Below are 16715 nucleotides of genomic sequence, written 5' to 3' on the forward strand. Positions count from 1 at the left end.
CCCCATCTGAGATGGGTTTATGAAGTATCAGGTATTAGCTTTAAGCTTATTTTTAATGCTTTTTTTTTTTTTGTATATAACTTTGGAACAAGATTTCTTAATATACTCAGAAAAAAAATCTCTTCAACAGTTAAAAAAATATATATATCATTTTGCAGCCTGGAACTGAATGTCTTGTTACAGTCCTTGAAATGCAGTGTGTATTAAACCATGGTTCAATAAGGCCAAGTGCAAGGCGCTGCATGGATTGAGAGCAGCCCTGCAGAGAAGGACTGGGGGATACTGGTGGGTGAAAAATTAGACATGAGCTGGAAATGTGTGCTTGCATCCCAGAAGGCCATCCATGTCCCAGGCCGCATCAAAAGGAACGTGGCCAGCAGGGCAAGGGAGTTGATTGTCCCCCTCTACTCCACCTTTGTGAGACCCCATTTGGAGCACCACATCCTGCTCTGGGGCCCCCTGCACAAGAAAGTGAAGATCTATTAGAGCGGCTCCAGAGGAGGGCCACGAGGATGATCAAGGGGCTGGAGCACCTCTCCTATGAAGACAGGCTGAGGGAGTTGGGGTTGTTCAGCCTGCAGAAGAGAAGGCTCCAGGGTGACTTTACAGCGGCCTTCCAGTACCTAAAGGGGGCCTGCATGAAAGCTGGGGAGGGACTCTTTGTCAGGGAGTGTAGTGGTAGGACAAGGGGGAATGGTCTTAATCTAAAAGAGGGGAGATTTAGATTAGATATATGGAAGAAGTTCTTCACTCAGAGGGTGGTGAGGCCCTGGCACAGGCTGCCCAGAGAAGCTGTGGGTGCCCCATCCCTGGAGATGTTCAAGGCCGGGCTGGATGGGGCTTTGGGCAACCTGGTCTGGTGGGAGGTGTCCCTGCCCATGGCAGGGGGCCTGGACAAGGTGATCTCTAAAGGTCCCTTCCAAACCCAAGCCATTCTATGGTGGCCTTGCACGTGAAGGAAAGGAATCTTTCTCAAAAACAAGCTATAGTCAAAACATAGATTAGAAAAATTCACACAAACATTTTCCTAAACAGTGGAACAGTGATGAGACGTGACTAGAAATATGTTTTAAAAAGAAAATGACACATAACTGCAGGAATGTCTGAATTAAATCAAACAATGTGCATCCAAAATACCACAGTATCTGACCTATATCCATACAGGATGAAGAACCGGTCATAATAATATACCTTTCTTTTAGAATGCTTAAAAATATGAGGTTGTTAACTGTTGGGAGATAATGAACTGTACAGATAAACTTAAGTCAACTGCTAGTCAAATCAGATTATTCATATAGGTCAGTTGAAAATATTTTTGAAAAATAATAATAAATCCTTGAAAGTGAAGACTCACAGAAATCTCATCTTGTTGACAAGGTAAACTCAACTGTAATGATGAACATGTTAAAAACGGATAGTAAAGAATTTCAACTTCTTCCCCATGGAAAAGATCGACCTTTTGACGCATTGAGCATTTAGCAGCTCATCCTGCATTCTAATAGAAAAGAACTTGGTTGTAATTCAGAGGGAATTATAGCATAGCCACAGAGAACCCATGAAATTATGAAGGCACTGAGAGATTGACCTGTTTAGGTTTGCTAGACAAAGACATCTGAAGTTAAATGCCAAGAAAGGAGAAGGTCTGTTTAAGTTGCAGTTGTAGTAACAAATGGATATACATGGACTAAGTCTAAGTTCAGACTACTGAGTGGAAGAAGGTAGCTAAACAATGGAGCAGTAGCAGTGGAGTCGCAAAATTCCTATCCATCATGGAGTTTGATCACTTTGCAAAGCGGATGGAATAATACAGTTATTATTCCTCCTGCTGGGAGGAGCAACTTAATTCTGCGACCCAGCAGATATGCTCAGCACCATGCTGAGCATTTGCTTTTCTATTAATGTTACAGCTTTCATGGAGAAGACAGTGTTCTTTGTGCTTTACTAGGTCTCTTGAATATTCTTGTCCAGTATATGAAACCAAGCTTTATTACTGTTTTCTTTATTATCCAGAAAGCCAATACCAGGCATACCGTCTGTTGGAAGGAGCAGCCACCCCTATTTTAAAGGATTTGGCACATCTAGGTGTTCTTGCTTCTATAAGTTGGAGCTTTGACAGCATAAAATTTGATCATACAAGGTTTTTCTTAAAGCAGCAGGAGAAAGTGATATGTGATCATTTTAAAGAAGGTATGTCTTTAAAAAGTCAATGTTTTTCATCTGCAATACTAATATGGGCATAATTGATGACACACAGTTCAAGGTGTTTGATAAATTAATGATCAAACTTTCAGCAGTTTATCTCATATGGTTACTATAGTTGATTTCCTTGTTTATTTACAAAATGGTATCATAGTTTTTCATCATCACATTTATCAACATAAATATTGTAATACAAGAAGTATTTTAATTGAATTTAATTTTAAAATGTGTTGTGTTCATAAGTATTCTTTTTCCTTCCTAAGCATTTAACTTGTGTATTTGAACTAAAAGCTATGTTGACCCTAGTACACAGAACTAGCTAATTATTTCCCTCAACCTTTTTTTTAGTATCTTTAAGTCTGCTTTTCATTCATTAGTCCACTTACTCTGCAACACTCACATCTTTCCTTTCTTGAGATAATGAACTACACTGCTTCCTGTGTGCAATTCTCAAAAACGCATTCCTTCTTTTAGACTATTAATTCCTCCCTGTTCAGTTTTATTGAAGATTTATTCAAAGTGGGTATAGAATACAGAATATGTATCCCATAAATCGTTTGATTTACTCTGTGGGTTGAAAAAGATGTCCTCCAAACCATAACCATTTTTTAAGGAGTCTTATCAGGAAAGGTTAATTAGATGTGGATAAGGTAATATCAGGAGTTTAGACTCTAAATGGATCTTTACTGGAAGTCAGTGGGAACTTTTCTTATGATATATGCGATGACTTGCAGGGTGATAATAATTTCTCATAAAGAATGTGACTTTTATGGTCTAGGATTTGTTGAAAGGGTTCTATGAAATGCTCAATTTGAGGTTATCACTGATTTAAAATTGTTTATTGATTAATGGATAATCTGTCATTTTGATTTCTTGGAAAAAGTTCCAAAATGTTTGGAAAATGAATTAGATGGAGTTATAGTTGTATTGAAAATTTTAGTAATTTGACTAGTCAGATGAGGAAATAGTAAGATCAATACCTGTGCTTGTATGAAGGAACAAAAGATAGGGAATTTATTAGTTTCTGTGTGCGTTTGAAGATTGCCTGCATAAAATCAGCAAGGCAGTGTGAATCTGATGGCAGACCTGGGGGAACTGTTATACCCTCCTCCAGCAAACACCATCTATGCCTACACAGCCTTCAAAAATCACAGCTTCCGTGTGTGCCACTTGCTTTTGATCAGATGTCATGGGAAAAATTATGCTGTGCCATATCTATTTCAATCACCATTATTAGCCTTTCAAGGTTATGTCAGTTCAATTGTTTTTAATGAAAATTCTGAGATATTGAGATCTTTTAAATTATTTTCATACATATAGTGTGATTTCTGAAATGTAATATAGACCACACCTATGTCTTCTATTTGTAAAGGTAAAGTAGATGAGAAAGAGATCACACTGTTCAGACACGCTGCTCTGGTGCATCTATTGGTGACAGTTCGAGACCTTCTATTAACATGTGGCTTGGACACAGCGCTAGGTTTGTTTTAAATAGTGAACCATGATACCCAGAATCCCTATGTTCTGCATGTATTCTGCAGTCCTTTCTTCATGTCTGTAAGTTGTGCGAGTTCACCATCAGTAAACCTCCACCATAGCTTCAATGTCATTTTCGTCTCCCTTTGCTTCCTTATTTCTGTTCCATCATGAGTTATGAATTCACAACAGATTGGACTTTGGTGGTGTGTATGCACTGCTTATATTATTACATGGATTTGCCTAAGAAACTTTTGTATGAAATTTCACATACATAATGTGTTTACTGGTCTCTCAGAATGACAATTTTTCTTTGGAATCTCTGTGTGGAAACTGAGGGACATGCAAAAATGACAGATCCTGTGTTGTTTACAATCCACCTTCTGAGAAGGTGGAATGATTTCCGTTTAGAAATATTCTTAGGCTCATGGAAAATGAGGTACTTCAAACCGGGTGCATTTTAAGCAAAATCTTAAATACTATCTAACAAGCATATAACAAAGCAGGAAGTTTGAAGTTACAGTCCAGTTCTTAGCACTGGACTCAGGCTGCTTTTTGTGCTTTTCTGCTATTATGCTATTTCAGTTTGGAATATGAAAATTCTTAGTAACCTAATTTTATGTCTGAAGTCATAATGTTATGCTTTTCAAGTTCCCATAGCTGTGTATTGTGAATTTTCAGAAAGATCTGTCAGGGTAGATTCATAAGTGGCCTTTTGAATGCCCTAATGTCAGCCTCCCTGTTTATTGAAGGAGATAAACAGTTCAGAGTTTCTAACTTAAGTTACTCAGAATTATCCATTAACGGTGGGTTTTCCTTAAAATTGACTTAAAATGAAAACATCAGCTATAAATTGAGCTGCTGGGAAAATAAATGATTTTGTATTTGCTTACATACTTCTTAGCCCTAAAAAAGCGGGAAGAAAATACAGAATGAATACATGAGTTCTAAGAAGTTATTTTCTGTGTTTATTACAATCAAAAGGAGGAGGAGGAGGGAAACGGGAGGATTAGCAGAAGCACTCATACATGGCATTTCAGAATTACACAGTACCTGACCATCCAGAGCCCAGTAACACCTGCCACAGGAAACTGCACAAGTAAAACAGATCTTAGAAAATTGAGACATGTACTAAATAGGCCCTGTGGTTCTCAGTACTGTTGTGATCTGGTGCTGTGATGTCTGATTCATCACATAGGTTTCTTAGATCTATTTTTTCTTTATGCATTTTCGAATAAGCCTGGTGTTGTTCACGATTTATATGCAAAGGGCATCATTCAGGGATGAGAAGTAATTGTGATAACACAAACAGAGTGATGAAAACATGGGAGAAGTAAAGCTTTAGAGAGTGGGAGTTTTTTAGTATAAACCATACAGACTGATTAAATGTAACGAGACAGTTCTGGTATTTGCAGCTATAGAATGCTGTGTTCTTTAGCTGAAATCATATAGAAGACATTATGGGATGATTAGCAGATCTATAAAGGGCACTTATATACCCGATTAGTCAGAATAGTATTCTTCCATATTGGTCAGCCATTAAATTTTCAGCATTTTTGTGCAAGGAAGGTACCATCATATTTTAAACATATGTGTAGATTAAATGCAAACCTTGGCAAATATCTTTTGTCTCTTTCTTTTCAATTACATTCCTTCTTGGTTTAGGATATTTGTCTAAAGCAAAGGATATCTATAAAAACATCTTAGAATCCTGTTTGGATAATATCTGGAGGCAGCTGAAGGTTGTACAGTACAGCAGCCAGAAAAAGCATGAAATCAGTCCCAGAATAACAGAACTTCAGCGTCAAATGTTAAATTGGATGCAAAGTTATGGAGAGGAACGCAGTGCTAAGGTTAGCAATGTAAATGACCTCTCTACACAAATGAAACTGGTTAAAATATATTAACTGTTATAAAACCATCTTTCAATGAGAGTTGATTTATGGAAGGAAGTCTTATACATTTTACCTTTCCAATTCACGGTATCTGCTAAGTAAGGATAACATAAAGTTTAAGACCTCTATCAGAAGCAGTGCAGATTTGTGTTTCACCAGATCTCCCCTTGCTGCAAGAGTGAAATAACATGCATGGAAGTTTTCATATTGGATGGGCTTCATTTTATTGCAGGTGGTTTTGTTCCTCTGGTAAATACATGTATTACATCACTTACTGAAAATTGCGTTATAACTTTTTATTTGACAGCTCCAATCTTCTTCTGGTGCAGACAGTCACATCACAAGTAAGAATGGGGTACTTGTACAGTGATGTTCAGAGCACAGGTACCCTGCAGTGTATGGATATTGTTATCCACAGCCTCTGCTTGACCCCTGTATCAGGCCAGTCTCCTGGGATTGTATTTACATGAGCCAAATATCTATATGGCACAGTTATTGCATTGAGGATGGAGTTGTGCAAAAAGTTCAAGTTATCCAGAGATATTTTTTTTTCTAAATGTGAATATTTTGGGTGATACCATGCAGGGTATACCCTCTTTTAGTTTGAAACCATGACTCCTTGTCCTATCACTCCACTCCCTGACAAAGAGTCCCTCCCTATCTTTCCTGTCGGTCCCCTTTAGGTAATGGAAGGCCACAATAAGGTGGCTTAAGAGAACCTTCTCTTCTCCAGACTGAAACAACATCAGATCTCTCCTCTTTTCTTCACGGGAGAGGTGCTCCAGCCCTCTGATCGTCTTCGTGGCCCTCCTCTGGACCCTCTCAAACAGACCCACAACCTTCTTGTGCTGGGGGCCCCAGAGCTGAATGTGGTGCTCTATGTGGGGTCTCACAAGGGCAGAGCAGAAGGGGACAATCCCCTCCCTCACCCTGCTGGCCATGCTTCTTTTAATGTAGCCCAGGACACAATTGCCTTTCTGAGCTGCAAGCCTGCGCTGCTGGCTTGTGCTCAGTTTTTCATCCACCAACACCACCAAGTCCTTCTCCGCAGGGCTGCCCTCATCCATTCATCTCCCCACCTGTTTTTGTCATTGGGATTGCCCCTCACACAGGTGCATTCCAAAGGGGTGTGCAATAAGCTGTTGCAATGGAATGTAAAGTGGAAATGAAACAACCAAAACATCAACAACATTGATTGTCTCGATGCCTGTCATTCAGTATTCCCTCTAAGCTGATTTCAGCATCATTTTCTTGTTCGTAATAGTAACGCACTTTGCTTTCTGGTAGTAGGATTACGCTGTACTAGGAGACGTTTCACAACTTCTTCATCTTAGTGTCAGCTCAGTGACGATTTTGACTTTCTTCTGAACTCCACTAGATGTGATTTTTAAATATAACTCTCCCGAGTGTTGACTTGCTTGCTTGACTTCAACTTGAGGTTGTGCATATGGACCTGTGAAATTTAAGGGTATATATGATTTTATTCACAATTATAAGATGCATACATTAATGCATACGTTATTCACTGACATTCAGTGTCAGTCAAACAGAATAGGAGGAGTATTCCAGCTTTAATGAGAAATGAAAGCTCTATTACATAAACCATTTCCTCCTCTGTCACATGACATCAGCGTCAGTTAATACGATGTGAAATATGATAATTGGTTATTCTTTTATTAAAGAAAATTATTATTGATACAGGATTATAATACAAAATTTTCTTTGTAAGCAAGAAGTTGGTAACAAAATAGAAGAAACTAATTTGAAATGAGCTTCTGATCTGTTTGTTTCATTTTGTTTCGTGTCCATATAGGATATCACTAACAATGTCATGTAGCTCACAACAAGATGTGATGTTATTGGGTGGTGTAGGAAAAAAAAAAAACAAAAGAACAGGCCATCATTTTAAAATGTAGCTGTCCAAAACTGCTTCAAAACAGGCCAGTGTGTTGTCAGGTGACTGCACCAACATGTGGAAACAGATGTCTACTTAAAGCTTGTCAGGCAGACTGATATCTTTTCTGACAAGATCTATCACAGTGTCAACATTTACATATGTAATTACCTTGTGCCTTTAGGTCTTAGAGTCGGATGTGCCATGTGTCTTCTTAAAAGTCTTATCTTGTGTATACCGTGAAAAGTGCCTATAAAATGACATTCTCATTTAGAGATGATGCTACGTGAAGCTCAAAGTCTTGTATGTGTGTACACGTTCTTCTTTAAATACTTTGATTGTGTAACACAAGTTCAGTCTGTATCATTTGAAATAGTGGACAAAGTAAAGCACCTTTTCCAGTAGTGATTTTTTAAAAAATATGGCAGTTTGGTAGATTGTAATCCTTATCAGTGTTTTCATCCTCAGCAGTATTTAATGAGTCTCACACATAAGGTATCTTTGGCAGGAAGACTTCAATACACTCTGTTTTCAGTCTGAAAAATCTTTCTAACTAGTTCAGCAGTACATCCAGTGCCTCCCAGTACATCACCACCTTGCAGGCTGAATTCTAAATATCTTCAGTTTAAGTCCATAAGATGTGACAGTATGTAGTCCTCTAATGTGACAGTAATAATCTGTCTAGTGCAACAGTAATATTGTGGCATAATGTCTTTAAATAATATCATTAAATAGCATTTCTACTTTGAATTACAAGTTGATGGTTGAGATTTCTACTAGAAGAGCTTGGTTTGTAAAACTGAATTATGGTCTTCTGTAGGATAATTTCTCCAACTCTTCTAATAATATGCATGTACACTCATCATTCTGGAAAATTCTGAGGTTTCCATCTGTTTCACCTGCCTAGTCAATCTCATGGGTTATGTGCAAAGGAGAAAGGAAGATGTATGTAGGCAGAAAGCACATTTTTACAGTACCAGAACTACTTTTATTTGTCTTCTTCCAGATACTAATCATAACAAGAATGGACTCTGAGAGAGAAAAAGCTGCTCTCGTTCACACTTTATCTAGAGTAGAAGGTAAATAGTTATCATAATCTATTTTTGAAAGAAAAAAAGGCTGTTGCTCTGTGCTTAATTACTTTTCTTTTTGTGTGCCTTGTTTTTTTTTATGTCTCCTTTTTTCTCCTCATCAGGGACCTTTCGATATACTTTTCTCACTGTTTTCTGTTTCCAAACTCTTCTGTAAACCTTTTTTTTCTTTCTTGTCATTGTATTTTCCCCTGATTAAGTGTTCTCTTGTGATGTTTTTTGTTGCAAGAGAATGAGAGCTCCTCTGTCAAGTCAAAGATTTGTTTAACAGAACACAAAGGAGATGTGGGCACCCCATTTCCTAATAATAATTGTATCAATTGTCTCAGTCAAATTGTCTCTGTTTTTATCTGATCGAGGGACAGAAGTTTTCCTCCTTGCATGTCTCTTAAGAGTAGTTTAAGGACAATTTACAAGTCTTAGCTAAGCTCCCTAATGTAAAACTTCAAATGAGTATTTAGGTGATTCCCTTTCACCACCTTTTTGCTGCCTTGTTTGTTAATTTGTTAAATATATGGGCATAAGCTGTAGCAAACTATTACAGTCAAGAAAAAAGTATTTGTTTTCTATTTCCAAGCCCCCCTGATACAAGTAGCACTGTCATTATTTTACCCATGAGTAATTTTTGTACGAGCTCTTTCAACATCAGAGATTCAACTGGTAAAACAAATCTGTTTCAGGAAGATTGTTATTTGAGCCTGTACTTATGTTTAGGGCAAGCCACTGATTCCTTTCATATTGCTTTTTAAAACTCACTTTTGTAATTCCTTCTTGCTTGAACCTTATCAACAGTGTCATGTATTGTATTGTTCTTTTGCCTTTCAAAATAAAGTTAAGTTTCCTGTGCTCTTAAAAGAAGAAAGCCTATCTTTTATAATGTTTTGAAAGGGAGGAGGCATGTTCACGATGCTTTTACTAATTATAATGATATTTAATGGAAAGTATTTGATTTGTTTTAACATGTTAAAGCTTGGTTGCAAACACAAGTCAATCCAGCTAGGTAAACTTTTCAAGAGAAGCATTTATGTTATACAAATATCCATTTTTAGCTACATCTTCCAGTCATATCTGCAAGATTTGAAGCATACAGAATGCATAAAGGAGTTTAAAAGCTAAATGGACAAAAAATGTTGCCTTTTATACTAGCTCTTAATTTTTCATTTGAAAGTAATCAGAAATAATACTTCAGTTATGAGACAGAATCTAGTTCACATTACTTCTGCTTTCAGTTCAAAAATGGAAGCCTCCAAATGATTATATTTACCACTGCAATACAAACCGAAATTATGTAGGACTTAATGAAGACAGACAATGTAATACAAAAATGTTAATAGCCTGTGTTGTTCCACTTTACTGCTTTGCTTACTGCTGTGCATACCAGCAGAAGCTCATTTATTTGATTAAGGCTTTAACTCTTTCTATGCAGGTTTAAAAGCTGTCGATTTGAATTACAAGAAAAATGGAACCTTCCTAGGTTGTAAAGATGTAGTAAGCAAGTAAGTTAAATTCTGGATGTTTAAGAGCGTAGCCTGAACTCCCTACTCAGGACTAGCTTTAGTGAAACCTTTGTTCGTTTTTACGGAAGTATCCTGTCAGGGTAAAAAAATTCAGAATATGGATCTACAGCTTCATTCTGAGAGGAGAGAAGTTTGCCAAAACTCTAGTAAAATGCTTAGTTGTAAGACTCAGAGGAATTTCCCCTGCAATTGCTAACGAGTGTTTTAGGAAAATCTCTTCAGTGGGTGGAAAAAAAAAAGCATAATGTTCAAATATGACAAATTATGAAGTTGGAAAATATAAATAATTTAGGCAAGTAATTGGAGGGGGGTGTAGTCTTTAATTTTAAAATGAATTTTTGAAAAATTACAGTTTTTAAATTCAGGAAGGGTAAGATCTTTTTGTAAACAAACTTTAACCAACCATAATTCTTCAAAGTAAAAATGTGTTTATTTTGTTCTGAGTGTAGTTCTACCTGAACAAATTTTTAATATTTGTCGTTGTTGTGTTTTCTTAAGCCTCAGTAGATATTCCTGTGTTATTGTACAAAATCAGCAAATTGGAGCTGACTTCCCTTGGACTCACTTCTCATTAGTGATAGAATATGATTATTCTGAAAATTCTTGCTGGAAAAATCGGTGTGAAAATCTAAATATCAATTACATGACTTTTAAAACCACCCTCCCTGAAACAAGACAAATGGGTAAGCACTCTCCGGACTTATAGTAAACAATTGGGCTGGCATATTAAAGGAAAGCATTTTCAGTTCTCAGAAATACTGCATTCAGGTGTTTGTGGAAGAGAACAAGTCATAAGTTATGAAGAGTAAAGCTAAGCAAATAGTGCTGGTTTATCTGTACAGAAGGTTAGGAAGGTGTTTGTCTTAGGATGTGAGCTTAGTTTTGGTCAGGATGTGGTAGTAAATGTTGATCTCTTATAAAAGACTTCTGCCAAGTTTACAAGTTGTTTACTGTTGATACAAGCTGTATCCACCCTTCCTCATCCTAAGGGAATGTTGCTGTAGATCTAAAAGAATATAAGCTACAGATTAATTTGAAAGGGATTCAGAAGAGTTTAATTTTTGAGAAAGAAGAAAAAGCATATAATGGAAGTATTTTAATGGGGATGAATAAAAGCAGCATTTTTAAAAGATACATCCATTTAAATAATGAAACGTTTTTTTTTTTAGTTATGAAACTATTTTCTTATGTATGCGAACTGTTTCAGGAAATCACTGTGGTTCCCTTCTTCTGGAAGTACAGATTCCCTATGTGTTTCTCACAACTGAAGGTCTTCTTAATATGCCTGATTTTCTTCAGCTGTTGGAATCCAAGTGAGTGAAAATGACTTATTTACTAATGACTAATTACTTTCAGTTTTCCAGGATATATATAATCTACATAGCTATAAAGCATATACTACTGCAGTTAGTGAATTAGCACTGCAAGAGACAAAAAGGTAAGTTTTCTGCTGAAGCCCATGCCTTAATTCTGTATATTCACACAGATGTCAACCAGAGCAAAATTGGCTGATTTGTTAATTTTAATGATGAGCTGGAACTTTTGATCAAAACAACTTTTTAAGTTGTCTGCTTTTCCCTGAAAGTCATGCTGTTATCCCAAAACATTTTTTGCTTCTCTACTTCTTTGTGCTTTAAAGAGTTTGTATTTAATTCTCCATAAAAACTGCATTGGGATTTTGTGGGGAGCTAAGTACCAGAGCTATAAAAAAAGTAAAACGTTCATTTTCTGATGTATCACAGTTTTTGGAACAAATTAAGTTTTAAAAAAGTATTTGTAAAAATTAAGACTTAATATTCGCTAAATCTTGAGTAACCTGTGCAAAAATTTGCATGCATTGTTCTCTTGGACATAATTTTCTTGTGTTTTGCTTTTCTCATAAAAAGTACCTATTAAAAGTATCTTCTATCGTGAGGGGGGAAAAAAAAAAGAAGGAAGAAAGAAATAAGAGACATAGCAGTGTCAACTCTTAAACCAAGTGCCAGAGATACAGATGATTTCACCTTGCTGCTGAAGAGTCTTGCCAGTTTGGATCCTAGAGTCAGCTGTGAAGGCATTTTAGAGCTCTAATTGCAGTTCAACAGGCAAAGAATAATAAAATAAAATGTTTGATATTTAAAATTTGAATATTCAATGTGACATACGCTTTTTGACGTACACTGACCTATTCAAATTCACTGTTCAGCCTGACCATAAGCTAATAGTAAGAGCTGCTATTCAGTATTTCCCCACTAGATCTTCTTAGCACCAGTGAAGTAATTAAACAGAATTAAACAAAGATCTATGTAGTTTCAGAGATGCTTACAGGTCACTTCTTTTGTTGTTGTTCGGGACTGAATACACTGTCCATACAAGTCTCTAGGAGACTTACTGCTGGCAGATTCAAGTTTAGGTCCCTTGTGTTTCCCAGGGATGAGACCAAGTAGTGTGGCTATTGTTCTCAACTTCTCCCTTAGTCAGCCAAGACTCTTCTAAAGCTCTAAGCATGTGATACTAATTCAGTGAGTCTCTCCAAGCACAGCTGATGAAAGGATGCTGTGCTGCTGGCAGTTTCACTTAGAAAAAAGTAGGATAATTCAAATGGCAGTCAGGGATCTTTCATTTAGTGTGCTTTCCCTGTGCTGCACAATTGTGGAAGAAAGAAAAGAAAAGCGATATACACTTAATTACTCCAAAAGAAGATAAGGAGTTTTTAATTGTTATTCCAGAAACTTCAATGTAAGTATATTTGCTTGTTTTTTTTTTTATCTTAGTTTCTGTATTATATAGTTCTTGACAAATTCAAGGTCTTTGTATTAAGGTCGTATTCCGTGCAGTTAACAATGCAATTGAATTAATCTAGTAGTATTTCAATATGTCACTGCTACATTTATTCTTTGAATGTGTCTCAAAGTTAACTTGAGCATATCAAAAAGGTCATGGTATGTAAAAAAAAAAAAACCACATAATTATAAAAAATTGTACTAATAAATTTATGTTATTCATTTCCTTTAAGAAAATCTCATTATTTTACTTAACCAAGATTTAACAACAGATTTTGACTTACTCAGTTACAGCATTACCTTTGTTGAAAGAAGCTGCAGTCACTCCTTAAGGCTATTTGGAGACACAGATCGATACGTTGTGTTGACAATAGATGAATGCACTGCTATCTTTTTGCAGGTACAAAAGGAAACTAATATGTCCAAATTCTTTAATGTGCTATATTGCTTCTAGGCCATGTCTGCACCTTTCTCAAATATACTTTGTTCCTCTTAATCATATCAAATTCATGCATTGTCTCATGACACAAGTTACTTCCCATTTCATTAACTCCAAAATTCTGTGTGTGCCAGTCTGACTGGTTTAAAATGTTCCCGTCTGTACCTACGTTTTTTCTTTCTTTATTTTTTTTTTCCACAGAAGTGTCACACTACACCTCAGATTGGATTGTACTAGATAGGGTTAAAAGATACATAGTTCATAATAAGGTTGTATACAGGAATATTGTAACAACCAATTAAATATATCTGTGTGACTTTATCCTCCTACCACATTGCATGTTAATTTCTCCCATTTCGAATAGTTATCTGAATGAGTCTAATTTGCTCTACTTTTTATAAAAAAAGAAATAGTTTAGATGACAGCACAGTAAGTACATCAATTCTATTACATAGAAAGACAGGTGACTTTACAGGTAGAAGAACTGTTAGTGATAAAGAATAAAATAATCAAAATGGACTCCAAGCACAATACAGATAGACGTTCCTACATGCTACTACTGCAAATGCTTCTGTAACTAGCAATGCTGTACCATATAAATTAAGTGCAGGTATAATATGATTTATATAGGTCAAGTAAGTATCTCAGTGGTTTATGACAGTATTTTGCAAGTTTTGTATTTGCAGCTTTGTTAAAACTCCCAAAAATCTTAGAACACCCTAAAAAATTAGTAGTAGTGTCTCCTTTTTACAGGAGGGAAATAAGGCATGAAGCAGTGAATCAGCTTTTCAAACACAAAATGAAAGCTGGGAATATAACCTAGTTTTTTTGACTGACAGATATGTCATTGATACTTATATTATTTACCTGTAACCATGTTTGATTTCACTTCTGCATAATATAGCAATGCATACTAAAAGCTTGTGACAGCCATGGTAGTGTGTTTGTTTATGTTTTACTTTTTATGTTAATTTTATGGTAGAATATGGATGAATTAAATTACGAGAAATCCTGTGACAATATAATATTGAAGCTGACGGCGTTATCACTCCAATATACATGCTGCTGGGTTGTTTTCTATTCCAGAGAAAGACTGAGTTTAGAGTAAGTTAATACATTATTTTGCTATCTTGGTATCTTTAAAAGAAAGTTATCATTAAAGAAAGGTGAATACTAGAACAAGCTAGCAATCTTTGTTTTTGAATTAGTCTGTGGGGACACCCTTCTCTTAAGAGAATATGAATATTTTAAGTTTGTATTTCTAATGTGCTTTAGTTGCTTTGTTACAGTGTTGTCATGCTCTCTAGTAAAAAGCTCAGTAGAGGCCCTAAAAAAGTCAGCAAAGATGGTTCTTCATATGTTGTTTTTAGTCCTACACAAGAGGTAAAGAAATTGAAGAAATGTTTGTAATAAAATAAGAGATTTTGATGCAGGTAATGCTAACATGAAGCCTTATTTTAATAAATATTTAAAATCAATAGGTCCAAAAATTTCACAGGATTAAGGATATTTGAATACTGGAACTATTCTTTTTAAGTGTTTGAAGTAAATTAATACCTATAAGTACATCACTTCCAACAGGGAGACATTCTTCAGATGTACTTCCAATCCATCAGTAGCTTTTTTGCTCTGGAAGCGCTACTTTTATCAATATAGTTCATAAGCGGTCCTTCATTAACTATTGTGAGACTTTTTCTTTGAGCACGTGGTAAATTTTCCTTGCATCACCTTTCCTCTCTGTATGATTTTTCTCTGGCGACTGACCCTGGTTCAGTTCTTTGCTTCAGGCCAGGCTTTCTTTTCTGTAAGCTGACTCTGTTTTTTATCTTACAACGCATCCTTCAGTACTCAGTCATTTAATATGTCCTAGTTATCTTTTCACAGATAATGTTCAAGGAACTGTACTCTGAATTCCAGGAAATGAGACATTTATTAACACAGCAAACAAATATTTTGCAGCTATTACATGTGCATATTAAATATTAATGGTCCAATTAACTGTTTTTACAGGTACAGTTTCAGGGGAGATACTCTGCTTAACCTGGTAATAATTTATGCCACTCTGATTGAATTAACACAGAAGTCAGAAGACTTTGAAGTGAAGGTATTTTTTCTGGTAGCAACTCCTCTATTTTAATTTTCACTGTGTGATATTTCCAAAGTGTTTAGCAAAGTATGCATTCTACATCAAAAGCATATAATAATTCAATATTAAGAAAATAATATAGAGGAGTTTATTTCAGTACTCCTGAAGTCAGTGAAAAAAACACTCTGATTGACTCCAGTAAAAGCTGAATCACATTCAAATAGAATCTGGATAGTATTTTTACTGCTAGGAGTGAAGAAGTAAAGTTGTAACTTTAATTTTATGAATATTTAGAATGTTTATTAGTCCTGTTTATGCCTTAATTTGAAGTTTCAGATTAATGTTTTTATTAATGTAGTAGAAAAGAAAGCTTTCATTTATACTGCTGTGTCAGCTTTCTTGCCTCTTTTCTCTATTATGTGACAATATCAATTACCTTTTTTTTTCTTTATGGATCAAAAAATGAAGTATCTGGAATAATTCACATTTTTTAAAAATGTGGCAAAAGTTTCATGTCATACCAAGTTGTTGTCTGTAACCTGATTCTTTTGCACGAAATAACATCGTCTTTGATAATTTTTTAGAATGTGTTTGCATATTAATGTTAGTTTCAAAATTATCTGGTTAAATGAAAGTTCAAGGGAAGACAAAACTTCTTTCAATCCATGTACAGTAATACAGAATACAGTTCATTTGAAAATTAGATACACCTTCAAAAGGTTGTATACCCCTATCTTCTTAAACTATTTTAAGCATCTCAAAATTACCTGTTTTATTAGGAACTTGTACCCATAAATGTAATAACGTATAATATACTTACAGAGGTAACTAAAGAAGTAATAGAGACCTAGAGAAGTAACTAAATCTCACTTACATAGGATTTGTAAGTGTAGTTTGGAACCGGGTTTGTGGTCAGAGGTTGAACTTCCACCATGTGATGAGCATGGATCAGGTTTCATTACTCCACATTACATTACATTACATTATTAGCTATTGTGCTGAGGGTCACCTTTAAACTTTCCCATTTGCTAACTGTTGTCGTCAATTAAGACATTTGGAGTTTCTCAGTACAAGTTTTAACCAAAAATATTATGTATCATTTCTAGGTGTGTCTTACGCCAGGGATTGAAGAGGCAGCATTGTTAATTCGTCTGATTGCTGACCACGTTTTAATGGCATCTAGTGTCAGTCCTCTTGAGTGGTTGGACAAATCCTGGCTTTCTGTTTTGCCTTCTGAGGTTTGCTTATCTTTCTGTTAAACTACACAGTTTTCTTCCTGTTTTTCAGACTAATTTCTAGGTGGGATTTTTGTGTTGTTTTGTTAAAATACATTATTAAAATAAGCATTTTATGTTA

The 16715-nt window shown here is 35.6% G+C and overlaps 1 protein-coding gene across 12 annotated transcripts in view; it reads left to right on the forward strand.

Annotated features, from left to right (window-relative positions):
- The window catches only part of SHOC1 (shortage in chiasmata 1), a 49413-nt gene that overhangs the window by 24913 nt on the left and 7785 nt on the right, over positions 1-16715 (forward strand). For 8 of the 12 annotated variants that reach the window (XM_066988113.1, XM_066988109.1, XM_013192307.3 and 5 more), the window contains 11 exons: positions 2011-2187; positions 3572-3679; positions 5341-5528; positions 8471-8543; positions 9982-10051; positions 10571-10755; positions 11280-11385; positions 13123-13234; positions 14256-14377; positions 15284-15377; positions 16466-16597. In XM_066988113.1, coding sequence (XP_066844214.1) covers positions 2011-2187; positions 3572-3679; positions 5341-5528; positions 8471-8543; positions 9982-10051; positions 10571-10755; positions 11280-11385; positions 13123-13234; positions 14256-14377; positions 15284-15377; positions 16466-16597 — 1367 coding nt within the window. The remainder of the gene's footprint in view (positions 1-2010; positions 2188-3571; positions 3680-5340; positions 5529-8470; positions 8544-9981; positions 10052-10570; positions 10756-11279; positions 11386-13122; positions 13235-14255; positions 14378-15283; positions 15378-16465; positions 16598-16715) is intronic. The other 4 variants (XM_066988108.1, XM_048051398.2, XM_066988111.1 and 1 more) reach the window with 4 other exon arrangements.

Source organism: Anser cygnoides, chromosome Z, assembly GCF_040182565.1.
Source record: "Anser cygnoides isolate HZ-2024a breed goose chromosome Z, Taihu_goose_T2T_genome, whole genome shotgun sequence".
Classification (NCBI taxonomy): domain Eukaryota; kingdom Metazoa; phylum Chordata; class Aves; order Anseriformes; family Anatidae; genus Anser; species Anser cygnoides.